Source organism: Aphelocoma coerulescens, chromosome 21 (genome assembly GCF_041296385.1).
Source record: "Aphelocoma coerulescens isolate FSJ_1873_10779 chromosome 21, UR_Acoe_1.0, whole genome shotgun sequence".
Lineage (NCBI taxonomy): Eukaryota > Metazoa > Chordata > Aves > Passeriformes > Corvidae > Aphelocoma > Aphelocoma coerulescens.
The window spans coordinates 5,163,484-5,190,610 of NC_091034.1; the positions used below are offsets into that span (position 1 = coordinate 5,163,484).

General features: G+C 49.7%; 2 protein-coding genes across 2 annotated transcripts; one reads left to right on the forward strand and one right to left on the reverse strand.

Annotated features, from left to right (window-relative positions):
* The first annotated feature begins 1,407 nt into the window (after positions 1 to 1,407).
* Positions 1,408 to 21,183, forward strand: DNAJC11 (DnaJ heat shock protein family (Hsp40) member C11). Its single transcript, XM_069034865.1, has 16 exons — positions 1,408 to 1,507; positions 4,795 to 4,924; positions 6,940 to 7,013; positions 8,205 to 8,306; positions 12,337 to 12,465; positions 13,050 to 13,172; positions 14,064 to 14,137; positions 15,129 to 15,318; positions 15,630 to 15,715; positions 16,141 to 16,257; positions 17,192 to 17,347; positions 17,500 to 17,569; positions 17,693 to 17,750; positions 18,382 to 18,524; positions 18,964 to 19,093; positions 19,711 to 21,183. Exons 1-16 carry the CDS (start codon positions 1,436 to 1,438, stop codon positions 19,734 to 19,736), a joined length of 1,680 nt encoding a protein of 559 aa, XP_068890966.1. The 5' UTR covers positions 1,408 to 1,435; the 3' UTR covers positions 19,737 to 21,183.
* A 1,207-nt stretch (positions 21,184 to 22,390) lies between these two features.
* On the reverse strand, positions 22,391 to 27,089 carry PHF13 (PHD finger protein 13). The gene is made up of 4 exons (XM_069034867.1): positions 26,948 to 27,089; positions 26,443 to 26,544; positions 25,305 to 25,857; positions 22,391 to 24,905 (listed from the first exon to the last, which is right to left on the reverse strand). Exons 1-4 carry the CDS (start codon positions 26,984 to 26,986, stop codon positions 24,679 to 24,681), a joined length of 921 nt encoding a protein of 306 aa, XP_068890968.1. The 5' UTR covers positions 26,987 to 27,089; the 3' UTR covers positions 22,391 to 24,678.
* Between the last annotated feature and the right edge of the window lie 38 nt (positions 27,090 to 27,127).

The following is a 27,127-nucleotide window of genomic DNA, read 5'->3' on the forward strand; positions in this document are numbered from 1 at the left end:
AATACTTCCTTGTTAACTACCCTTGTACCGGGAAAAAAAACCCAACTTATTAAATATTAAAATGTTTCTGCTTTCAAATAAAAGTTACTTGAAGATAAAATCTAAAGCAGACTAGCTGAGTTTTGAAACCGGAATGTGGTTCCAGCTTCATGCTGGGCTGCACTGGTGTTAATGAGTGGTCTTTCAAACATTCTTCTTTACAGACAGCGGTACCCAAAAACCATTCCAGCATCCCCACACACGTCAGATCCAGCCACTGGGCAACATCTACACATGAGCAAGGAAAGGCCTTATTTTTCTTCCTGACAGCTTTATCACAGCATTAATACCTAGTCTGTCCACCAGCACACCTTAAACGAGATTCAGGTTAGCAGACAGGCTGGGCAGCCCTTTTGCTAAAAGCTCTGAGCTCTGCACACTTTGGGGGCATTTCATTCCATTTCGGTACTGGTCGGGCCTGGGGAGTGCCCGCTCGTGGTTAACCCACCATCGGGGAGGGCAGCACAGCGTGAACCCCAGGGCCGTGTTCTCTACGCCAAAAGCCAAAGCAGCGCTATTGATGCAAGGGAAACTGTTCCAGATCTACTGGTGACAAACGAGCACACGCTCTGCCCACGGTGTGCCCCTGCCAGCCGTGCTGTGCCCGCGGGTCTGACATCGCCGAGCCCAGCTGTGCTCCCCTTCGGGGGCCGTGCACTCAGATCTGCCCCGGGACCCTCCGCGGTACCGGGCTGCCGGACTTCCCCGCTGCCCTCCGCCAGCCCCGCCGGAGCCGGGAGTCGCTCACGGAATAGCGACTCGATGGTGACAGCACGGTTTGGAAACTGCCCTCTCGTCACGGGGGAGAGAGGCCTCGTGGCACCGTCTGCACCTACAGGTCCCGTCAATGACCGGAGTGAACGACTGCCCTTTAGGCAGGTACCGAGGGCCCGGCGACACCGAGACGGGCACCGGGAGAGCAACCGGGGACGGGCACCCGCGGTCGCCCTCCCTCTCGCTATCCCCCGGGAGCGGGCGGACGGAGGCCCTGAGCACCCACGGCACTGCCACAGCCGCCGCTGGGGGACGGAGCGACCGCGCCGGCAAAGACGCGTCAGAGTGCCGGGGCGAAGAACGAGGGGAACGTGGCCGGAGCGGAGCGCGGCTGAGCGGGCCGGTGCCGGTCGGTGCCGGTCGGTGCCGGTCGGTGCCGGTCGGTGCCGGTCGGTGCCGGTCCGCGCTTCCTCCCTCAGTCCCTCCCTCACTCACCCCTCGCCGCCGCCTCCACCGCCGCCACCGCCTCCCGGCTCGCGCGCCGCGCACGCGCACGCGCACACGCCCGGGCCGCGAGAGCGCGGGGGGGGGCGGTGCCGGCGCGCGTGCGCCGGGAGGCGGTCGGACCGCCGGGCCGGTAGGTGGCGCCGCAGCGCGCGGCGCGGGGTGAGAGGTCGGGACGATGGCGGCGGCCTTGGGCGAGGAGGCGCCGGACAACGAGGACTACTACGGGCTGCTGAACGTGCGCCGCGAGGTGCGGCCGCGGGGCCGCGCGGGGCTGGGGCCGCGCGGGGCGGGGCGGGACGAGACCCTCGTGCCCGCCGCGGCGGGAGCGGCGCCCCTGCGGCGTGTCCTCCGCCCGGGCCGGGCTGCTGCTGCTGCCGCTGCCGGCGGCGGGGCGGGAGAGCTCGGGCCAGGCCGCGGGGCTCCCGGTTGAGTGCGGCGGGTGAGCGGCGGCTGGGGCCGAGAAATGCGTGGTTTGTTCCGAATTGTGGCGGTTTGGGCTCTCCCGGGGCGCTCCTGATGCAACTCCGCGCACGCGGGGCACACCCGCGTCCCCTCGGTCGCGGGCTCGGGCACGGCTGTGCAGACTTCCCGAACGTTTCCAATTTGGAAACACCTACTGTTTTGCAAAACATCTTCCCCGCCAAAGAAAGGAGGGTCGAGAGTCCTTGATTTCACTTTTAAGAATAGATGGCTATTAATTGGTGCAGGTTTGTTACACCGGAACAGTTTGGAACTTAATGGGAGCCAACTGCTTTTTTTATAGTAATTATTAGGCAGATCCCCAAAGATCTGGATGTAGGAACTGTGCTGTAGTTTGTTTCAGCAAGTGCAGCAGCAATATCGATCTATTATATATATGTGCATGTGTGTATACATGTATAGACGGCTCATCAAGCCCGCCAGCCTGGGTGTGGCCACTGTAGTTGGACAAGGCTCGTACTGAACCACCACTGCGTGCAGTGGGAGATCCAGATTTGGAAGCGATTCAGTCTGATAGCTTGGAAGAGTTCCCTTTGGGACTCCTGTCAGTCCCTGAGCTACGGGGCCAGTCTCCTGTGTCTCATATGTGGGAATCTGCTCCATTCCTGAAGGAACAGCATGTGATGGCCACGCTGTTTGCAGAACTCCCTGATGCTGAGCTACTTTTAAAAAAATTCTGTGCGACTCGAGCCCACATCTGGTTCAAAGCCGACGGGGCCATGCTTGTACATTCCTTGGGAGCTTTCGTAATTCCCCTCCAAAACGTCAGCAGCGTGCAGAGGTTAAAACAGTGAGGTGGGAGCCGCGCGAGGCTTGTGACTGCTGGGGAAAGTTTAATGGTTAACTTAGCCAGGCTTCCAGAGCAGGACATTCGAGTTTTGTACAGTAGGGAGCTGGAAACTGAGTTAAAGGGGTCTGCAAGGGAGTAATTCCAAGAGAGAGGAGTGGGTGCTTTGTTAATTGCCCCTTGCTAATTATCTTCAGCAGTGCTGTCCTGTAGTGGATGCGGTGAACAGCATGTCTGGGTACTGAGCACAGGGTGATGTGGCAGCTGAGCTTGGAACTGTAGTGACCTCATGGGAGCAGGATCCTGTGAGCAGGAATTGCTCTGTGTGTGTGTGAATGGTTCATCTTTTAGAGATGTTAGTCTGCTAAAAACGTGGTGCTGTGTTTGAGACCTTAAATGAGGCCGTTTAAACTTCAAGTAGGGAGATGGGAGGCCTTTTAATGTTGACTAGGGTTTTGGTAATAAAAATGTAACTTACATACAATTATTTGTGACTGCATTTCCTGGCAGTCTAAAAATGATGTCAGGGTTTCTTTAGCGGTTTCAAAGAGACTGTTGCTCGTGGAATATTGAACCAGTGACCCAAACTACTCAGTGATGATGAAATGCCCAATCTAACATTTTATTGAACATGGCATTTATGAAAAACGAACCTGCTCATTTCTATTACATAATCAATAGCACATTAAACCATTTATCATTAATTTGATTTAAAAATGCCATTTTGGGCCTATATGTTCCCCTGTCTTCCCAGTCGAGTTTAAATTTGATATCCAAGAAAGCACAAGGTAGTAGGAAGAAAAAAGCTAATTGTAGCTGTCCCTACTGTCTTGGGACCAGCAAATTTGGCAGCTCCCCTTTTGCTGTATCATTTCAAAACATTAACGTGAAACAGTACAAAGATGCAGAAAAAACATTCCAATCTGTCCTCAAATCCAAACGGATTCCTGGCATTGAGACACAAGTGAGTGCGTTTCTGTGATGGAAACCCTCCTTGCCACAAGTGGTAAAAAAGATACTACTTTAAGAAATTACCTTTTGGGACCTTTATTTCCCCAGTGAAAGCTAGGAACCTGTGACAGCTTTGCTTCCTGAAGAGTATCAAGAGTAAATGGAATTTGTGTCTGTAAATCCACTCCTGTCTGGGTGCCCCCCTCACTGACTGCACTGGGTCCTGACTGTGGCAGCCCCTGGGGACAGCCTGGACCATCAGGTTTTGGTTCTTTTACTCTGGGTGTTCTTCCAGGAATGGCTTCCTGTACCCAGGAACTGGTTTCTGCCCGGACAGTTTGGGAACTGGATGGCTGGGCTCTTTCAAGCTCTGCCTGGGGGAAGCTCTGGTTGATTTTAGCAACTGTTCTTCTAAAAAGTAGGTGTTAAGCAATTTCCAAGGAATGGGCAGGAGCTGCAATGCAAGGGATGTAGCAGGGTGAGGTGAGAGAGGGGAGATTACCAGGACTCTGTAGAGTCCAAAAATAACATTGCTGGGAGATGATAATGGAAGGACCAGGGGTTTTTCTGTATTGATTCTGAGAGAGCCATCCATGTCCTTGGAACGAGGCCAGGTGCCGTCTGAGGTCCCAGAGTGGTTGCAGTAGAGGACAAGGCGGGTTCGTTCTTGATGCATTTGGTGGCACTCTGTTCTCATGGTTATCTGTCTGTGGCTTTGTGGGCAGATGATGCAGCTTCCTCCCTTGCAGCACAACACAGACCCTCCTGGGGAGCAGGAGGGGGTACTGGGGAGCACAAGGCGGGGGCTGGGATGAGTGTAGAACCGTGGGTTTACATTTCTTACCTTTACAGCTGTGGAAAGACAGTGCTTTTGAATAGCTACAGTGTCTCCTTGAGGGTTAAGATTGAAATATGAGTAGAATTTGTTGTACATATCTGGATTTATGTATTTTTATCTGATGCAACGCTGCTTTTTCTTGCTTTTCTGATTTGGAGGGGATAGTAGTTGCATAATACAACTAACATCTGAACATGGGTTGCTTGGGTGGTGGGGTTTTAACATAATTTTTCATACCTGGGTATACACTAATGAGCTGTTGAGGTCCCTTGTTGCACTACAGATAGTGTGGACAATCCTGGTGTGATAACTGAATATTTTATTAACTTATGTAATGAAGCAATAGTCCATTCTTGGTTTTGGGCCAAAGTAGTGCAGTGTAACAGCTGACAGACTTTCCTTTCAGGGCTGATCTTGAGAGTGGCCTTTTGGAAGAGGCATTGGCTGTCGTTGAGTTCATTTTTGGTGGTTTTCACAGGCCTCCCAGGAGGAGCTGAAGGCTGCGTACCGCCGGCTGTGCATGCTGTACCACCCCGACAAGCACCGCGACCCTGAGCTCAAAACCCAGGCTGAGCGGCTCTTCAACCTTGTCCACCAAGCGTATGAAGGTCAGGGGGAGGCTGAACTTTGCAGGGGGTTTCTGGAAGAGCTGTGTCTTCATGCTTTTTGAAGCTATTTATTATTACAGAGTAATAATTAAATTTTCTGGTACTTATCAATGCTGTTTCCTGCTTCTGTCCCATAAGTCAGAGGAGAAATGCCATATAAATACTGCAGGGAATGAGATGTGGAGTGTCTGTCTTACCTCCTGCATGTTGTAAATGATCTTCTCATCACTTCCCTTACTTCTGAAGACCTCTTCCATAGGAGAATAAAGACTGAAAAGCTTCAAACAGAGAGACAATTTCATATTGTACTGATGAACTGCTGCATCCCTGGGTTCTGTTCCCTGTCACCTGGCTGTGGTCTCCATTTCCAGCAAGTTCTTCTGTATGCTCAGACTGAAAGGAGGACAACTGATTCATAGCAGTTAGAGTTTATTCTTGTGCCAAAGCCCTTTTCAAATACACTGAATTAAACTGAAATTTACTTAAATCCTGGTGTGCAAGTTGCACCTGGAGTGCAGGTGGATTAGAAGCTGGTAGGAGTCATCCATGTTACAAACCTGGTGCACCCAGTCCTGGAGCCTAAAGAGAAACTAAAGCAAAATGATCAAATATGAGTGAATATTTTTTACTCCCCTGGTTTTGACTGATAAGCATTTGTTCCTTCCAGTTGGACTTGAGCATGTGTGGAGTCTTTCCTGTTGTCCCTAGGTTAGGTGTTAGGACACGTGGAAGCTTTTGCTGGGAGAGCAGGGAAGGTCTGACCTTGATGATGTGGGGAACAAAAACTCACAATGCTTCAGTAATTTCATTTTAGTGTGGTGAGTGGCCTTACATTAGAGGCAGCAGCTTCCCTTTGAATTTTCTGGCTCCGCTCGGCTCTGCCTTGCAATGAACATGGAAATTGGGTTTAGTACCAAATGGGAGTGTAGTATGTTACAAGCAAAAATTTTGACATCTTGGAAATGAGCCATTCTACCTCCTGCCTATTTTCTGTTTCTCCTCTTCCATCTCTTTAATACCACACGACAAAAGATTCATTTTACCAGAATTCATAAAAAGCAGTGTCTGCCTGTGACATTTAGCAAGTCCAATAATATTCCACTAGTTCAGACCAAAACTTAATTACCAGTATAAGCCTCTTTTTGCCTTACTGTACTCCCCTAGCTTCCTGGGGACACATCAGTTTCCCCACAGGCACAAGAAATACATGATAATGATAAACCTGGTCTTGAAACCCTGGAAGAGGAAATAGTGATTTTTTGATTTATTTTTTCTTACAGAAAGGTGTGTTATAGGAACTTATGCATTTAAATATGCCTTACCCTTTAAAGATTCTTCCTAATTCTGTGCCCACTCTTTTTCTAAAGTAACTGTTCTGCAGTCTCCTGTTGTGTTTTGTGTTGTCCATTGCATTGGGTGACGCTTTGGGAGGTTCAGATTCTACACACACCTTTGCCATTACCCCTTAGTTAATGTTTGGCAAGGCATGAGCTGCCTCGTGGAAATTGCTCTGTTGGTGCTTGGCACGTACCACATGTGGGAACTAGGTGGGAAAGGATGAGTGGACATGGGTGGTGAGGAAGATCAAAGGAAGCACCACAGAGCTTTGAAAGCCAGACAGAGGTGGGTGCCATTTCCAGGTAGGGCCCAGGGACTGCTCTGGCCGAATTACTCATAATCTGCATGGTTGTTACAGGGCTTGCGTCGCCTTCAGTCAAAGAAAGCAGTGTTAGAAACCCCCCTGCACATTCACTTAGGCTGCATGTCTCTTGTGTTCTTTCCACTTTCTTGTTTCAGAAAAAGAAGAAGAAAAAAATTGGATTTGTTGGGGGAAAAAGTCAGTATGTCCTCTCAGTAAAGCATGTGGAAGCCTCATAGGGGTTAATGTGCAACTGTAGAACAAGATGTTTCCAGGATCTGTGCTTGAATTCCAAATATCATGAGTGTTTTGGTCCGAAATCAGAGGAGAAGACCAAAAACTGAGTTCTCTCCTCTCTTTTGGTTTCAATTTACAGTGCTTAGTGATCCACAGACCAGAGCCATCTATGACATATATGGGAGGAGAGGACTGGAGATGGAAGGCTGGGAGGTGAGAGAAATTGAGCACGTTATGGCCAGTGGCCTTGACTAAGCCCACCTTTATCTGCCATTGTTCTATCAGCTACACTGACACCTGGCTGGTAATAAATGCCTGTTGGTTTGAAGGCATCCTTGGTTAGTTATTTCTGTCTCTCTCTGTCCCTGCTGAAACACCATGATGGATTTTCAAAGAACCTTTTGGTTTTGCACTTGACAAGAGAACAATAAACCTGACATTCAGAGTTCCCTGGTAGGATATTACCATGACAGGCAACATCTTTATCTGAGACAAATGTGTCATTATTGTCCATCTAATCCCATCTTTTTCATCTGAAACTTGTTTTTTTCAGCATCAACTAGCTTCTGAGTTTGAATTTACTTTTTCTTCCTGGGCTTGTTGGGGTGGGGTTTTTTGTGGTTTTGGTTTGGTTTAGTTTTGGTTGGGTTTTATGGGCTTTGAAACAGAACTTCTCCACTCATGTCTGTCCAGCTCTTGAGTCCCTTGCTGGCCTCTGCCAGCCCTAGTTGATTGCACTGTGCTGCTTGAAGCAGAATCCTATGGTATTGGGTCAGGTCAGCACCAAGGTCAAACTTGGGAGTCAGTTGCTAGAAATGTGGAGCAGATCCAGGATGTAACAGATGTTTTTGAACTGCTTTTGGCAGACTTGATCTTATTTTGAAAAGCCAAATCAAATACTCCTTCTATCCATTCCAAAACTGGGCCTGTATAAAACCCTCATTCCCTGAGCCTTGTCAGGTAAGCATCTGTGAACCAGCATAGCCTACAATCACACAACTCTCATTGAATCAGTTTACCTCAGGCTGGAGACTTTCAGTCATTTTCATTTTTGTGTCCACACTTGGTAGAGCAGTTAATGGATTGCTGAGGGTAACAGCTGCACTGCAGTGTCTTGTAGTTTTGGTTGGAAAGATCTTTGCCCTGGTTTTGTCAAGGGAATAGAAATAACAAAACCATTTTCCCTTCTCACAAGGCATGGGGTTTTCTCTCATGCCTGCCCTTTAATCTGGCCCGGGTGCTTCGTTCCAAACTCTGCCTATTGAAATTTGTGCAGGGTGGTTTCAGCAGCCAGGGCAGCATGGTAATGTATCCTGCATCCATGGGCCTCTGACCCTCCAGCACCACAATGCCCTGAGCAGCCTCTGCTTGGTAATCGTTTGGTTTTCATTTCTTTTTGAGCAGGTTGTGGAACGAAAGAGAACTGCAGCTGAAATCAGGGAAGAATTTGAGCGTTTGCAGAGAGAGAGGGAAGAGAGGAGACTGCAGCAGCGAACTAATCCAAAGGTAAGCAAAGACTTAATCCTGGTCTCAAGAGTGGATCTGTAATTATCACCAGTGTGCAGGGTGTGCTGAGCCTAGGTGAGGGCCTGTAGGGAACAGCCCCTCATGTGTCTACACTTGCTGCATGACTTTCTGTCTTTGCAGTTTCTCTGCATAATATAGGGAGAACAGCTCATTCTTTGAACAATCCCCTACTGAATGTTCTTCTTTTCTTAGAGAAACATGTTGGGACATAATACCTTTTTCAGCAATTTTCAGAAAATAGACCTAACACTGAAATATTTATGATTTCTTTCCAAGTTTTCTAAATAAAATGTAACTCACTGCAGCTACCTGACAGGTTTTCCCTTTGGCACTGCTGCAGTGTCACAACAATGCAGGGAGCTATTCAAATGCAGCTTAAACCAGCAACAAATCTGAGGCAGCCCTGAGCCAGCTGGGCAGCAGCTGTGACCAAAGTCAACCTGAACAGGGTTGGGGTCCTGCCAGTGTCACAGTTAGTGCCTGTTTTTGGAAAGCATGATTGTGCCCTCAGGATGAGAATCATCCCAGCTGCTGTTCCCATCTTGGTCTGTTTGAGCAGCAGACTCTGACCCTGAGTGACTCACCTCACAGCTAACCTTGGCTGGTCAGAGGTGCTCAGGAATACCATTGGGATGGCAGGGAAAGATGGACGTGGCGATTGGCCAGCGTATCCATCACTCAGATTCATGGTGGCTTTGCTGGCTCTTGGCTTAATGAGTGTGTGAGGCAAACCTGGGCTTTGTCAGGATGGTCCCTGACTGAAGTTTCAAAGCTTGTTGAATTACAAAAATCTTGGTTCTTATGCAGTGACTAACGTTATCCAAGAGCTGCATCAATTAACGGAATGAATTCATATGTTAGTGTAAAATCACAGTGTCCTCTGAGTGGACAGATGTGGGATTGCAGTGGTGCTTAGGACTGGATCCTAAGGAAAGCATCCATCTAAGCAGAGCTGTAACATTTTGAGACATTCACCTTGGCACTGCCTTCGGATTTGCACTGCTCTTAGCAAAGCAAATGGACTGTACAGATCCCCAGGCTGTGGGTAGGGCATAGACACTAAGAACTGGTTTGTACCGGAAGGATAAACAAGCATAAAGTGTTGTGTATCTATTGACAGCTTTATTCCAGGCAGGAAGGGATTTCTGGGTGCCACGAGCCAGGCAAACTATCCCTGCTGGAGGTGTGGGTGAGTGGAGTCAGAGAGGTGCTCTAGGAGAGGGGCACGGTTATCTCCCACTCTGCTGCTCCCTGCTTCAGGAATGTGACATTTTCCCTGGGCGCCTCGCCGTGGCTGCGAGCTGCACTGTGAGCCTCAGCCTGTGTCCTGGGATAAAATTAGCCATCTGGGTGTTTATAGCAATTGCCGGCTGGCAGCCGATGGAAATGCCTCTCCAGGCAGTGTTCCCGTGGAATTGGGGAGCGCAGCTGTGATCATTTCATACACGAGCGCAAGTTATTTTAAAATTTCCAACATTTTGTTGGTTCTATAAAACAGTTCCACAAAAATAAAGCATTTTAACCAGAAATGTTGAGCAATAACCAGATGTAGGCAATTTGGAGGGTTGAAATTGAGTCTCCTATTTGCTTTTAGAGCTTTGTTTTTCCTTTCAAAGATGTGCAGAAGGGTTGAAAAGTTCGTTACTAGGTTTAAGAAGAACAACTTCCTGTTAGGAGAAATTAAATCCAGTTATTTTCCTGCTGTGGAAGGTCGATATCTAAGGAATGCTGGTCCCTCAAGGCAAAGCATGGCACAACATCCAGGTGTCACCTTCCTGAAGGTAAATCCCTAAGAAAAAAGTTAAGGAGGAAGTATATATCCTCTGGCACATCTGCAAATTCCATCAGTGAAGTCTGTTTCCTATTGGCAGGGTGACAAATAAAGGTGACTTTAAAAGCTGATCCCAGCTCCGATGGGTCTGTAGTGCCACTCCTGCTTCCTGCCCTGCCGAGCTGCTGCTCTGCAGCAGCAGAGCTTTGAGCAGGCATCACAGCTCTCTCCTGTGCTCTTCCTTTCCCATGGTCGGAGCAGGTGGCTGATGGGAGCTGGGAGCAGCAGCAGTCCCCTCCATTATCCGGTGGCATAGGGGTGCTCTCGTTCTCTGGGAATATTTTTAACTTTACCATCTGCTGCTTTTCCTGTGCTTGCGCCTGAACCAGTTTCCTTGCCAGGATCCACAGACCTCCGAGGGTGACTTCACCTGCTTGGCAGGAGGTGGAGGGTCTGCCCAGGGTCCACCTCTCACCTGAGGGAAAGGCAGAGGAGTAGGAGGTCTGCTGGGGAGCCGGGGAGGGAACGGTGAGATGCTCCTTCTCTCTGAACAGATCTTGTGGATTTTCATGGAGAGGTTCAGGTGGTTTCCTTTTTTCTTTGGGAGGGATATTTGCTGTACAATTCATATGTGTGAAAAAGAAAATCCTAATATTTTGAGTGTGTTTTATAGATACGAGGTGCAGTGAATTTCAGGAATGTGTGTGCATCTTGGTGCATCTTTCCAAAGTGTGCAGCATTGTGGCACCAGTAAGCCAAGTACAGCAAGATGGTCTCTAGTGGGTGTTTGCTAGTACAGGACTGCACCCTTCCAGGGTGGTTAGAGGTTTTCCATTGCTTCCCTCTTCTTTTGGCCTCATTTCAAGGAACAGCATGGCATAGGAGAGGGCTGAAACTGGAGAAGCTGTAGGGTCTGGAGTCCCTTGAAGGTGACTTTGCAGATGGTTCCTGAAAGTGCAGAAAGGGCAGGAGTTGGTTGTTGGTGTCACCACTCAGAACAATGAGTGCAATTGCTCTGAAATTCACCATCTGCCAAGGGTGGTTAGTAAACAGCTGGGCCACAGCCTCTGTTCCAGGGTTCTACTGGAAATAACCACACCTTTCAGTTTTAAAATATTTATCCAATTTTTGCTTCATAAGTAATCAGAAAATAAACACTGAGAAGAGGTTAGGAATCTCTGCAGCAAATAGATAGCCTGGGAGCCCAGGCAGAGAGTAGGTTCAAGTCCTGCCAGACTCTGCAATTCTTCCTTTATTTATGGTCCAGCATTTGATTAGAGATCAAGGAAAAACACTCCTTCAGACTGAAATATGGATTTATTCCATCCATGCTTGGCCTCAGTGTGGGTGGGGTTTGTACCTACCCAGCTATATAGTTTCCATACACAAACTGCTCAGAGTTCAGTCTGTGCTTGCACACAGAGGGGGGTTTTTATTGCAATCCGTACGTTTTTTAGGAGCTGGGATGCTGTCAGATGGGTCCACGGGGAAGGTTTCCAAAGCATCTTGAAGTTATATGACCCAGACAAGGATCTAATTGTGCTCTTTTCAAAGAAACACACTCCTGCAGTTAGTCTGAGGGAGCACAGCAGCAGGTAGCCAGACTATTGAGCTGTGGCCTAGTTTTTCATAGGAATAAGTTTTTCTATGGTCTGAGAAAGGAAATGTTTACCACTTGCTAAAAGTATGTCTTTGTCAAGCTTTCCTTCTGATCACTAAACATAAACTAGAAAAAGAAATCAAAATATTTGACTAACAAGGTCAATTGCAAGTGAATGATACAGTTCAGTCCTAAGTTGGTTTAGGTAACTCGTAAGAAGAAGTCTGTAGAGGTTTTCTGACTAAGTTCCATTGAAGAAAATCAATTTCTAGAATATATTATTTCAACTTTCAAATACTGACAGGGCACAGTCAATTGTGGGGAAAGAAGAAACCTGTACCTGCTTCTGTAATGTGTCACAACAGAAAAATGACCTCCCGGGATTGCAAGTGGAGTTTTTGCTGAAAAACTGCCTTTTCTCCAGTCTGCTTGATGATTTATATTGCTGTTTTGAAATATTTTAATCATTCACTTTTTCCTTGTGCATTAGAAAATGCATTTTAGAGTGGTAAAAGTAATTGCAGGACAATGGAAAACTGCACAAAAATGTAATCATGCCAGGAACGGTTCAGCCACTCATCCTGAGTACGCCAGATGTTTGCTAATGCTAAATGCCTGTTTCACTTGTCATCCCTCAGGGAACAATTAGTGTGGGAATAGATGCCACTGACCTGTTTGATCGCTACGACGAGGAGTATGAAGATGTGCCTGGGAGCAGCTTTCCCCAGATTGAGATAAACAAAATGCACATATCCCAGTCCATCGAGGTGAGGAGGGCAGATGATGCCGTGTGAGCAGGGCGTGAGCGAATGAGGCACCACAGAACACAGAACACGCTGCTCAGGGGTTCTCAACAGGATTTGGGGGGGACGTGGTGGCCAGCACGGGTGGGAAGAGGCAGCTTGGAGCTAGCCAAATGCTGGGTTGGCTCTGTAGTGTTTGGGTGACTGGTCTGTGGGCTGCAGTGGTCCTGCCCTCCTGCCAGTGGGGATGCTCAGTGCCCAGTTCTCACTGAAAGGAGTGTGTTCAGTGGATGAAAGCAAATGGCACCCAGTCTTGAGGATGTGCATAAGGAAAAGAATGGAAAGCATTTCCTGTTTCAGAGAATGGTAGAAATTTAGTCTGCTAGAGAGAAGAGAAGGGTTTACAGCTCAAGGTCAGGACTTCAAGGTGGTACATTACAGGTGTCACGAGTGTCTGGTACGGTAAGAATTATCTGACTTTTTGCCATGCTTGATGTTTGACTACAAAACCATTTACACTTTTCAGTGGTGATTATGTCCTTGCAGAACATGCACTAAATGTGTGAATTGGGATCAGAGTTACTTGTAACAATATATTCATTTTTCAGGCACCCCTGACTTCCACAGATACAGCAATACTGTCTGGTAACCTTTCCACCCAGAATGGGAATGGAGGGGGATCAATTAATCTTGCACTGAGACGAGTGACATCTGCCAAGGGATGGGGAGAGGTAAGAGTACACCTGTTACACAACGTTATATTCAATCTATTACCCAGTGTTCTATTTGGGGGGGGCAGGGGGAGACTTTAGCTGTGGTTCATCTCTCATGTTCTATAAAGTGTAGAAAAAGGAATTCTTAAAGGAATATGAGACAAAGGGAAGACCAAACCTTGTTTTTTCTTATTTTTCTCCCCCCTCCATTTGGCCATGCAATTTGGACTTCACTTGTGCAGACAGAATTGTTACCTGATGTCTCTAGTCTTTCTAATTTTCTCCATCTGAAGGCACAGTGCTGTGAGCAGGCACTTTAGGGCAGTGCAATAGTTGGCCTTTGCTTCCAAAACTGCTTTGCTTGCATGGTAGGAAGTTATGGGGGAAATAATTTGACCCCCCAGCAGATATGGTCTGAGCAGCTGGAAGGTCCCATGTTGCACCTCAAAGCTGGGCTGTGTTTGAGATGCTTGTGGTGTCACTGGTATAGCTGGAAGCTGCCTGCGCCTTCCTTCTTGCACACAAGCTCCTGCTAGCCTGCTTCCTCAGCTCAGGAGGAGTCTTCCTCTCGTTTGAGATTCACAGACTGGAGGCTTTTGATTTGTATCAGGATTTTGTGAGGGAGGAGTTTTTTCCATGTTTCCTGGAGTGACCAAAGCAGGTGCCAGTAGCAGTCACCTGTAGCTTTACAAAAGTGGCTTTGTTTTACCCAAGAGCTCCAACTCAGCGAGACACCTTTTCTTCTGAATGCAAAGCTGCAGAAAAGGGAGGGTGCTGAAAGAGGTGGTAAATGTTACTGTCTTACCAGATGTGTAAAACAGCTGTGATGAAAATGATGCTTGTGACATACTTTGTCACAGTTGTAAAGGATGTTTTCTTCTAACACTCTGGCACTGTGCATTCCAACAGTTGGAGTTTGGAGCTGGAGACCTTCATGGACCTCTCTTTGGGCTGAAGATATTTCGTAATCTTACACCAAGATGGTAAATATTAGAGAAATGGCCTAGTGGTTAATATTCCACAATAAGGAACTAAATGACTTGAATTCCCTTCCACATTAATTTTGGATTTGTTTTCTGTCCTACAAAATAAGGTATTTTCGCTTTAGACTTAAGGTCGTACTTGTATTGTCAAAATACTTGCATTATTTCTGGGTGTTGGTGCCCTCCCTTTCCATATTTCCAGTTTAAGGAAGGTCTGTGTTCCACATCCTTAGATTTGTACTTGATCTTCTCATTAATCATGGTACTTGAGGCAGGATTTCCAATCAGAGCAACAGCCATTTGCTCTGGGAACAGAACAAAAAATGGGGAGCTCTTCTGATGCTTCCATGTGTGAGAGGGAGTTTCTGACAGCAAAACAGGAGATGATGTGTCGTATTTTAGAGAAATAATGCCAAATTTGCAACTAGTGTCATGTCTGTTTACAAATGAATAGAGGTCTCAGGTTGCAAAGGAGAATACAAGGTAAGGGCTGTGATTGGAGCCACGTGTCAGAGCATCACAGGAGCTCATGTAGGTTCCCCCTGTTTATATTTTTGAATTTAGTAAATATACCATTCCTTAGAGCTTGTACAGGGTTCTTGTTCCCCAAAGAGTGCTTTAGCGCTGGCTTTTAGACCTGATGCCCAAGGATTATTAAATAGCAGGGTTGCTCTGTGCCAGTAGCCCAGTGTGTTCTTCTGCAGAGACCAGGATGTTACCTGCACAGGGCAGGAAGGGGAAGGCTGGATGCAAAGGCTGCCTGGGCAGCGTTGTGTGCAGACAATAAACCAGGGCACAGCCTGCTCTCCTGAGCGCCACTGCGATCAGGGCACTCTAAGTTAATTTTGATTTTTCCCTGAAAGCCTCAAGCACCATGCTGTTTGCAGGATGGTCTCTGGGCATGCAGCAAAGTTCCTGGGCAAGAAGGAATCTGAGGCCACCTGGGAGCCTGTGGTTTTTTTCACTGACGAGTTTTTCCTCATTTCTCTAGTTTCATCACCACAAACTGTGCCCTGCAGTTCTCGTCCCGCGGAGTCCGCCCCGGCCTCACCACAGTCCTGGCCCGCAACCTGGACAAGAACACGATGGGCTACTTGCAGTGGCGGTGGGGCATCCAGTCAGCCATGAACACCAGTATTGTCCGGGACACCAAAACCAGCCACTTCACTGTGGCAATGCAGGTGAGAGCCACAGGTGGGACACCTTCCTGTCCCAGCAGTATTTTGCTTTGGGATTAGAGGTTAAAGGAGCAGCTGGTATATCCCACGTTAGACCTAATGTAGGTAACCAGCTGTTTGGCAGAGCACAGCTCTTGGCATTGTCATAGCTGACATGGGTCAGCTTAGAGTAAGGTCAGGACAACATGGACAGCAGAGGTTGTAAGTGGCAAGCACTGCTCTGTGTTCTGTGCTACTTCAAGGGTGAGATAGGAAATTGTGGGGAAAGTTCAGCAGTGGCCAATTTTCATACATTTGTGCCTCTTGTGTTTCAGCTGGGAATCCCCCATTCTTTCATGATGGTCAGTTACCAGCATAAGTTTCAGGATGAGGATCAAACACGAGTGAAAGGTTCTCTCAAGTAAGTGCTCAAGAGGGAATTCATGTTGCTCGCAGCCTGAGGACTCTGACCTCTCCTGCTGCTGTAGGCCTCCAGGTTCCACACAAACCAAATGCTTCTGTGGCTTTTGGGAGTCTGCTTTTCACTCTTTAAAAGGCTGAAGTGAATGTCTTGGAGGCTTGGCCCTTTGTGCCTCTGGAATTAAGTGGAACTTAAAATACTTGTGTATGATATCTCTGTATCATCCCCAATAAGAAAGCCAGAAGTTCTTGTTTACTACTTGGTAAGCTGGAAGGGCTAATCTCACCTTGGAGATACACAGTGAATCTTCCAGAGGCCAACATCTGCTGCAGTCAGATGCATTTCCATGCTTTACTTGTTTGGGAATTACAAGAGAAATTCAAGTGTCTTCCCTGTCTTAACAGTTCTTGGTTCTGTCATTCTAGGGCGGGTTTCTTTGGGACCATAGTGGAGTATGGAGCAGAGAGGAAGATTTCCAGACACAGTGTTTTAGGAGCCACTGTCAGCGTTGGTGTTCCTCAAGGAGTCTCCTTGAAAATCAAGTCAGTTCAAGATCACAACTCTTAATTACAGAGGCTGACCATAACCTCCATGATTCTATTTACAATATTCAGGTGGGGAAGTCCCAGTCCCAGGGCAATACAGGTGTATTGATACATCACTTGGAGAGGGTGCAGCTGCCCTCAGCTCTAAGGCAAGCTGTAAGCCCACCGTAAGAAGTGGGTGCCTTCCACAAGTGTGACTCACAGCCTGAGATACCTCAGAGTGTGTGTGTGTGTATCAGAATATTCTGGAATACAGCTTAAAGTGAGATTTGGAGCATTCTGGTAAGTGAATGGAAGATTTCTGAAAATATTAGTAGAGCTGGATTCCATGTGTATTATGCTGTACACAAGTGTATGCTTGAATTAGGGAACTACCATTACCAAATGCAGATGATTTTACCATTAATAAGGTGCAGTTCACAGAGGGACAGAGCTCATTAAGTGTCCCTGTGCTGTGGTGCACTTGGATTGGGGCCAAATAAGGTGGGGTGTGAAACTGCTGAAGGGCCCGAAGAACTCAGGCCCAAGGAAACTCATGTTTTCTAAAATAAATATTGTTATAAACATCAGAAAAATATTCACGTACACCTGCCCTGAAGGCCCATGCCATTGTTATGAACACAGGCCTTCTCTAGAAGCATTTGTCCCTTTTTCTGTTGAAATTAATGACCAAGCAAATTCTCCTGAGATTAAAAAAAGAACTTTAGAATGGTCAGGTACTATCACGAGCTGCTGCTTCAAAGTCTGGCTCTGGCTGGTGTCAGCTGCCTTTCCTACCGTTGGCTTTTTCAGTTTATCAGACTTTCACCTTTTCGAGCTCCTCATTCATCTCCCCTTGGTTCAGCAGCACGCACTGCTGCTAAATGTGCTTCATCAAGCACATCCAGCTCTGCTTTTCCTCTTACCATCCCTCTGCTCTTCTTTGTTGCAGGCTGAATAGGGCCAGCCAGACCTACTTCTTCCCTGTCCACCTAACAGATCAGCTGCTTCCCAGCGCCGTGTTCTATGCCACCGTGGGACCTCTCGTTATCTACTTTGCCATGCACAGGCTGGTCATCAAACCCTACCTCAGGGCACAGAAGGAGAGGTGAGCTTGCACTTTCCTGAGGAAGTCTCACTCAGGCTCATTTGTGTGAGGTTGTGGGTCAGTTGTAATTAGGGTGGGTAAGCAGACCCTGCCAGTTTCTGCCTGAATCCCAGCCATGTGTTCCTGATGAGATGTTGTCTTCCTTCTGCCAGAGAGCTGGAGAAGCAGCGGGAGAGCACAGCCAGCGACATCCTACAGAAGAAGCAGGAGGCTGAAGCTGCAGTGAGTCTTTCTTATAACTCGGTCCCCTTAGTGAAAGAAAACTCTTTTCACTCTGGACCATTCTCTTCTGGCCATGGTGTCTGACCATGCATGATTTCTGCTCTGCCACTTGTGTTGTGACAGGTCCGGTTAATGCAGGAGTCAGTCCGAAGGATAATTGAAGCAGAGGAAGCCAGAATGGGTAAAGATTATTGTATCATTTACTTGTTCTATAAATTTGAAGAGAAGAAGAAACAATGCAAACACGTTGTTTCTTCATTCCCACTACTGATGAAGTGCAGTGTAGTTGCTGTTGCACACGTAGTGGGGGAGCCCCATTATGACTCAGCTCCAGGTACCTGAGCTTAGGAGGGATCACAGAATATTATCTTGGGACATGGTGTGAAGTGGATCAACAGACTGAAGGCAACAGTCTGGATTCACCTCTCCACTAGAGAGAGGTATGTGTATTAAATAGGTGCAAAAGTTGTAGTCGGAAGTTCAGCTTTCCCTGATTGCTCCCTTACATGGTTTGCTCCTGGATTGTAGTGGGAATCTGATCTCTGATGGTTACTAGGAATTTTCCACAGAATGTTCCAAAGTGAACTGATATCCACGTGGACTGTCACATCAGTGTGGCACTGAAGTCCTGTCACTCCATTCTAGTGCTGAAGGTTGCTAACAAACACCCAAGTAAAAATGTTGTTCTTTGTTGGGAAGCATGGGTCCAGGCCAGGAGAATTAAATCTCACTGAAAGCAACACAAAATGCTGGGATGGTCTTTTTGTCAGTGGAAGCCTTCCACCACAGCTGTGATTTCCTGGGAAATGCAGGTCTGATTGTAGTGAACGCCTGGTATGGGAAGTTTGTTAACGACAACAGCAGGAAGAATGAGAAGGTGAAGGTTATAGATGTGACTGTGCCTCTGCAGTGCTTGGTGAAGGATTCTAAACTCATCCTTACAGAGGCCTCCAAGGTACGTAGCTGTTCTGTCAAAGCCCAGATTCAGGGACTCAAATTCATGGCTCAGAATTTTGGTTGAACCATATGGTGTCCTGCCAGGGGATCTCTCCAGTGGCTCTGGATCAATTCACAGATGCCATTTACATACCAAGTATTACAAACTTCCAGGAACTTCTGTTTCTCGGGGCTTTTCCAGTGCCAGTGTCTGCACTGTGGGACAGTGGGTGTTACAGACCTTGGGGTTGTACACCAAGAACTTCCCAACCCCCTGGTTTACTTCTGTGCACTGAAAACTTGTGGAGGTGATTCCCCAGTGTCTCACCTTGCTGGCAACAAAACTCTTCTTTTTTTTTTTATGACACCTTGTCTTGGCACTAATAAATGTTTTTGGCCAGCTGGAGAGCTGTGAAAGTCCATTCCCTAATGCTCAGTCTGTCCTTCTCTGGTTCAAGGCTGGGCTTCCAGGCTTCTACGACCCCTGCGTGGGTGAGGAGAAGAGTTTGAAAGTGCTTTATCAGTTCCGAGGAGTTCTGCACCAAGTGATGTCAGCTGACAATGAGGCCCTTAGGATACCAAAGCAATGTAAGTAGTACAGGCTGCCCAGCATCTTCCTTGGGGAACCAGTAATGGACTAGTTCAGCTCTGTGGTGAAGCACACAGAACTCGGGTTCAGAACTGGGGTTACTGGAACAGACTGACCATGACTTGCTTCTACAGTAAGACCCAAAAGAACTCAGCAGCAACTCTGCAGCTGTTTGTACCAGCTAGTCTGTATCTCTATGGGGCTGGAAGCAGAGACTTCCCACAGGTGCCAGCATCCTTCTGTGCAGTTCACAGCACTGGGTGGCCATCTGGGGACTGAATTTAATGTATGGAGGCCCAAGCCAGATTTCTTCCTTGTCCCCATTTATCTTACCTGCCAAAATATTTTCCCTGGTGGAATAGCTCTGTGAAACCAGTATCTGCTTGTGACAACTTTTACTGATACCCCTGTCAAGGGCACAGACCTTTGTTTGCCCTAGACCAGCTCCCTGCCCAGTGTGAGCGGCACATCCAACTGACAGAGCTTCCAGAAGTGCATTGGAGGCAATGTCTCCAAATACTGGAGTTGTGTCTCATTAGCAGCCAGAAATGTTCCTGCCTGTCTATGGTACAGTGGTGGGCTCCAGCACGTGTCCATTCCTTGTTCTCCCCCACAGCTCACAGGATCGATGCCGATGGCTAATCCGGGGAACACGTGTCTCTCATGGTACCTGGGTCAACGGAAACTGCAAAACCTCCCCCGGACGCTGCGAGTTTGAACAGAGACACTTTTATTTTTACTGTCTGTATAGCAGGCGGTGTCCTGCCGGTTCTGTTAGGGACAAAAGGACAGACCCTGCTGCTCCAGGCGGCTCCCAGGCAATATCTGAGTTGTGGCTCGGTACCCAATAAAGCAGTGTGACTCTGAGTGCACAGTGCTTTCTGCCCAGGGGCTGAGCGGGCATCCTGCTCCCAGCTGGCCACGGCCCGTTCGTGCACTCACACCTCCCTCCTGGCGCTCAGCAGGGACGAAGACCTGTTCTCACTTCTCCACATACTTCCTGGGGTAGGTAACACACCTTCTCCTGCTCATGAGGGGAATTTCAGTTCTCTGGCCACCTCCTGGAAGTCCCCTGTGCAAATACTTTTGGAGAGAGGTCAGTGATTGTTTCAATCTCAAATCTGTGTTTGAAATGCACTTGTTAAGAAAAGTATGTGCTTAAGTATGAATGAATTTGCCTTTTGTAGTAACATGGACCTCTTCAGCACCAATCCATCCAGCTGCTCATTTCCAACACTGCTCTTCCAGACAAGGACACAGTGTATCATAGTTTTATTAATTCTTCTGCCACCCACAACCATGTATTGTCAAGGATTTCCAGAAAAAGAGCAAAGCGAGGGAGAAGGACAGCAATTAATTTCATTTGATTCAGATGCTGCAACTATCTCTTCACATCTAATTTATTTCTAGTAAGAATAAATGTAGTTCATAAAGTAAACCATACCAAAGTGAGGAGGGAGGCCAAATGGATAAAAAGCTGAAAATGTAACACTCATCTGCCCTTTCTGAAAAGCAGCAGTTATGGCATAAATCCATTGGCTTTATCTTGCCCAGAAGCCCTGCCAGGGATTTCCAGCAGAAGGGCAGTCCTGGCCTGGTGATGCAGCAGCTGGAAACGGCACCTTGTAGAATCTGCTACACACTGGGTACATCAGCATCACTGAGGCTTTTACAGAGAAACAAGGAATCATCGTGGCTTGGTCATAGTTTTGCTCTGGCTAAGTCCAGACCAGCCTTTGCTGCTCATGGGTGAGAGCAGAGGGGAAAACACCCATGTGTTGGCAGTGCAGAGTTGCTTTTAACAACTGCTGTAACTCCTTTCCTGATGTGGACTTGGCCCGTTCTGGGCAGCTTTGGTTCTCTGTGCTCAGGTCACTGCACCAGGAGAATGAGGTTTCCAAAAGAGATGCTCTCCCCTCTAAAAAACAAGTTCATATTATGAAGGGGTGTTCATTTGTTTTTATTAAAACCAAAACTTTCCAGTTGTGACCAGTTCCTGGTGCTGGGCTCAATTTCACTTATGGCCAGCATTCTGTCAATCTGAAATTAAATGTAAAATGTGCAATAAATTATATTCAGCTGAAAAGCAGCTCCCATTCCCTTTGCATCTGTAGGACGCTCCTGAGATGAAACCCCTGGAAAGCAAGGGTTGCAGGTTTTATAAACATAACAGCACTCTCCATGGGACTGGGCAGAAATCTGAATCTCCTCTAGTTCCTTTTTGATGTCACTGTGTGAGGTGTACGGTCAGAAGTGAGAAGCCAGCCTGTAGAGAGTAGGACATGGCAGAGTACTCCCACAAGAGCATCCCTGAGAGTCAGACGCTCAGTCGGTCTCCCCAGCCCACCTCCTCCTTTCTTCCTTGTTTTTTGTCAGTGCCAAGTTTTGCCAAGACTCCAACAACAGCCCCAGTGCAGAACCACAGCCTTCACCACCATATTCTTGCTGTGAGCAGCTGCCATTTTACAGCCACAGCTCCCCTGGGACTTCTCTTTATCACTCTCTATAATTCAGAATTACCAACAGAATTAAAACAGAAGCTCTAAGCAAGCAGAGCTGAGCTTCCAGCTTCGCTTCCAGTGTGACCTAGTGCCACTTCCAAAAGGCTGAGCCACCTTTTCAGTTTGCCAAGGTGTTCAGGCTGCTGCTTCGATGGCAGCTGGCTGAGCAGCAGTGCCTGCAGGATTGTGGCACATACAGGAGCTGCAAGGTGACACCAAGGCTCTGGCAGCCCTTGGATGGTTTGGAGTCCTCCATGCTGCCTGGTGGTGGGGAGCGAGGGAGGGAGGGAGCTCTTTCAGCACAGCTCCCAGAGGGGTCACAAGGGCTTGGTTTGGGTCAAGCCAAATCTCCAGCCCTTGCAAGGGGTTGCAGTGCTGCCCCAGGGCTGTTTCTGCAGCTGTCCCTGAGGCTGCAGGGACCTGGTGCCAGGACTGTGTGCTCCAACACCATCGGCATCCTGGCCTGAGCCCTGTCCCCCAGCTCAGTCACTGCACCCTTCAGCAGGCCCCTGGCACAAGCCCAGCACAGTGTCCCTGCTGCCTTCAGCCACTTTGAGCAGTGCCTGCCTCCTGTCCCTCCACCCTGCCCAGCCACAGGGCTCCATCACCATGTCCCACACTCTCAGCAGAGGCTAGCAAGGAGCAGCTGCTCCAGAGAAAGGTGGGGATACCTGCCAGCTCTTCCTATCCCTTCCTGAGTGTATTGTTTCAGGAAGAGCACTTGAAGTGTCAAGTCTTCCTGCTGTCTGGCACAACAGCTCACAAACCAGTAAATCATAACAGCAGACTCCTGAGTTTGGAATGAAACGAACTCATTGTTCATTTGTCTCACATTTAAGAAAAAAAACATGGTTCATTAAAAGTTTTAATGAAAAAATAAAGTTCTGAATTAAACTGTAATTATACATGGCTGAAAGTGATGAACTAAAAGAATGGAGATGTTACTTTTTTATTTCTCTCTGCTGATACTGTAACGTGCTGGACACCATCCACTGGGATAAATCCAAAAAGGAAACAGAACAAGAGTCAGTCACATTGATTAGTGTTGAACCTCTGTCAAAAAGAGCCAGTTCACTTGACAGTGCACCATTTCTTCCACAAAAGCTTCAGGAACACACTCCACAGAGATCCAGCTGAACTGCAGACACACTGTAAACACAGAGATACCAATTTTAGACCAGGTCCTACTCTTGTGCAGTTGTGGTCAGGATCTTCCCAAGCATTTCTGGGGAAATGGCAGCACTGGAGAACTTTGGTTATTTTTCTGGCTGCAAAGGACAGTCAGGCAGCCGTTGGGGGCGAGTCTTTGGCAAACTCCTTGGTGGTTCCACGTAGCTTCTGAAGGCAGCACAGCACTGTCGTGGTTGTGAGATTTCACAGAAGCTGGAGTTGGTTTTCTGAACCCAGTCAGCTGTTACAGCTTGGTGGAACAGGATTTTTATCAAGAACCAGGAGGGAACAGTTGCATGTCGTGCAGTTCTGTCAACCTGCCCCACACTGTGGAGCCCCAAGGCCCTGGGGTATTGGGCTGCCTAAGGCTTTGGCAGCCCCAGGGCTGATGTCTGAAGGAGGGCTCCTGACCCTGTGTCCTGGCAAGACCCTTGGTCACCACCAGGATGCATCTCCCAGTGAGCCAGTCCTCAGACAAGGCAGTGCTCCAATGCTGTGACTGCAGAACTCATGGGGACAGTTCCTGCTGGCACAGCTGGTCTGGCTGCAGCCCCTGTACCAGCCAGTGCTTCTCTGAGCCTCTGACTGGACAGAGCACACACTGCTCCTCAGGGGTAGCTTCAGAGAAACACCTTGAAACATCAACCCAATTTGTGATCCATGTGGATCTGTCTGGTCATTGAGGAACAATACCAGCATCTCCCTGGCCTTGTGTACAAGCTGTGACCTCCCATCATGGTCCTGAAGGGCTTTCCCATGGGCTGAGGCCCAGGAGGTCCTGTCTGCAGTGCTGGCCAGGGCCTCAGCGCTCTCCTGCCCACTCCACACCAGACGGATCCTCATTGCACTTCATCCTGTAGCTGCATTGCCTGCATTCACTTTGATCTGTGTCATTGCTACCAGTAGAGTAAAGATTCTGGCTTTTTGGTTACAGTCCAGTTTCAAAAAACAAATAGCAAAACCAAAAATCAATTCAGCTGTCATACTTGGTTGGACATGATCAAATCCCAAACCAGACCTGCCAGGTTCTACATTTCCTTTAGCCCCTTTTACAGTCCATGTTTGAATTCTGGGCTGAGAAAAGGGAGAGTCATCTTCTTAAAACAGCACCGTAGAGGTTAATGAAGGGACAGGAAATGGAGCGGTTTCCCCCCATACACACATTTGAGCTGATCATGCAAATAAATCACCAAAAAAATCACGGTAAGAAGAGACCTTCTAGGAAGGAATCTGATGCCGTTAATCCCCCACGCTGCCTGTCCAGGAAAAGGGCTGCTCTTTCCTGCCAGGGCGCTGTCCCTTGGCACAGGAGGGAGCCCCGAGTCTCGTTTGCACTTGGATGATGCCAAATGACAGAACCCCCCTATGCTCAGGCCCGTGGAAGCGGAAGCAGATCGCACAGAGGCCGGTAGTACTGATGCTGACTCCTACGGAGCCTTAGGATATCCAAGATTGATCTACATGGACAAATGGGCAGGTATAATATCACACTGAATTTAAAACACAGGGCCATTTACTTTTCAGACTCTTCACACAGACTCCCCCTCCCCTCCTTCTTTGGGAGGAGGAGGAGTTTCCTAGCACAGAGAAGATTTGCAGTTTCCCAATGAGATGAGAAAACCTGCGTGGCAAAGGTATTGTACATCACCCAGTCATCGTAACCAGACAGAACTCCACTGAGCTCAGAGAGCTTTGTCTGTCCCTCGAGACAGTCGGTATCTCGGCGCAGTTCTGCCCAGTGGCCTCTCCCAGCCCCGGCTGCCCACGGCTCGGCGATTCCTTGTTCCTGGGCCACAGGCCGGCTAGGCAGCCCTCCTGCCTGAGCAGCAGCAGTTCAGGGGAGCCCTCCCCGGCCTCCCGGCCGGCACCCACGACTCACCCGCCCACTCAGCGCACCAGCACGCGCCTCTCCCCTAGTCCAGAAAGCGCCTGCGCGAGCCCGTCCGGGAGCGGTTCGAACGGCGAATGTCAAACTTGGAGTCCCGGCACTTCTGGCAGATGTAGATCTCTGGGACGTTCGACTTGCGGATTTTGGCGCAGGAGAGGTGGATCCAGGTGTGGCACTCGTTGCACTCGATCATCGGCCGCCCGGCGAAAGGCTTCATGCAGAAGCAAGTGACCAGGTCCCACGAGTCGTCATCTGCAAAGACAAATGTCAGAGATACATTTTTAGCGGCTGATGCCTCTCACACCGGGAATTTTCTCTCCTTTCGCGCTAAATTAACTACCTGGGTTTCAAAGACAGGCACTTTGCCGCTTTGTCCAGGTCTCTCTTGCACAGGAAGAGACTCTCAGCAGTACCGGGGAGACGGTAATCCAGAAGAGGAGAACCAGCTGCTTCTATAAAGTTGCAGCTTTTCACTCAATTTATTGCAAAAGGAGCCAACCCAGATCCCTCCCGCCAAAAACCCAACTGCTCCTGAATTCCACCCAGGCAGTGCTCCTCAGCATTATCCTCACCCTACCAAAAGCATCAGAGACTGGCAACAGCACCACTACTTCCACCTGGCCAATCCTCTTGGACAGCCAGGCCACCTACCTGAATCCACCATGATGTCCTCGTCATCACCAGTGCCATCCTCATCCCGGAACACCACCTGCTTGCCCTGCCGAATGACCGTTCGTTTGCCCACGCTCTGGATCTCCACTGTCTGCTCGGCCGTCACAGCAGGGTAGGAGACGCTGGACGGGGTGTCAGAGTCCCACACCGAGCAGTGCTCAGTCACAGACTGAGGGTCGCCCTCCGACGAGGGGCTCATCGGCGTTTCTGCGTAAGAGTCCTCTGCCTCCAGATCCAGCAGCTTCTCCTCATAGTCCTCCTCTGCAGACACCTCTGTTTCCCTCCTTTTCAGCTTTTTCTTCTTCCTGATCTTATCGATTTGCTTTCGCTCTGGCAGGAAGCTGCTGGCCTTTGCCCGCTGGAACAGAGAACTGTATGGTTTTGCTCGCTTAAGCTGACTAAAGTTCTTTCTGTTCTTGGAGGGCAGGGAGACAGAGGAGGGGGTGTCATTGAAGCGGGGATCCCAGCTATCACTGTCAATTGTGCCTCCGGTGCTGTTGGGAGGGCTGGGGCTGTTCCTCAGCGGTGTTTCCTGGAATATGTTTAGGAAGCAGGTAACAGCTTAACTCGAAGCAGACGCACGTGTGCCGCAAGGCGCTGTCGCCTGTCCCCCAGGGCACTCTGCCCCATCCCTGAGGTGCTGTGCCCTGTCCCCTAGAGTGCTGTGCCCTGCCCCCTGTTATCAGTGCGCTGTCCCCTGTCCCCAGGGGTGCTGTCCCCCGGAGTGCTGTGCCCTGCTCCCTGTTCTCAGTGCGCTGTCCCCTGTCCCCAGGGGTGCTGTCCCCCGGAGTGCTGTGCCCTATCCCCCGGGGCAGCTGAGCACTGTCTCCCGTGCCCCGGGGCGCTGACGCTTCCATTCTCACCACCCGCGGCTTCGGAGTTTCTCCGGCCGGAGCTCCCGGGACCGGGGAGCAGCAGGAGACATACCGGATCCGACGTTTTTCACCCCGCCCACGCCGGGCACCACCCGCCCCGTCCCCAGAGCCTCCAGCCGCCGCGGTTCCCCTTTTGTTCAGGCCCGGCGCGGGGCCGTGACCGCTGAAGCGGCTGGTCTGACAGACCAGCCCGGTGCCCCCAGGGCCCCCCGGTGCCCCCAGGGCCCCCCGGTGCAACTCACCTCCTGCGGGTACGGGATGTAGCCGGCGTAGGCCAAGACGAAGGTGCAGAACTTATTGAAGTCCTCCACGGTGCGGTGCCGCCGGGAGCCGGGGGAGAAGTCCTGCGGGGAGCGGGGGTGAGCGGCGGCCGCGGGGTCGGGCCCGCCAGTGGGAGGCGGCGCCGCCGCTCCCGCCGCGCCCCGCACCGCGCCCCCACCCCCACAGCGGCGGAACCGGGCAGTGCCCCCCCTCCCCATCGCCCCTCGGCGTCGGTACCGGGCCCCCAGGCAGCCCCCCCCGCGGCGGGCACGGCGGGGCGGCGCCGCCGCCATTCCTCGCCCCGGCGGCACAAGATGGCCCCGGCCCCGGGCCCCGGCCCCGGCCCCGAGGCGGGGGGCAGACAGCAGGCACCGGCGGCCGGACCGGGCCGGGCCGGGCCGGGCGGCGGGAGATGCACCCCCTCCCCTTCTGTTCCTGCCCCGCTCCTCCCTTCCCTTCCTTTTTCCCCCCGGGACTCCAGCTCACCTCCGGGGCGAACGGCGAAGCGCAGGAGTCGGAGTCCATGTCCCGGCACGGGTGGCGCGGGCGGGGCCGGGGCGGCGGCGGCAGCCGGGCAGTGCCGACACCGCGAGCCGCTCGGTGCCGGCGGGAGGCGGTGAAGGGGCGGCCGCCCGCGCGGGGCCGCCGGGAGCCGTAGTCCGGGCG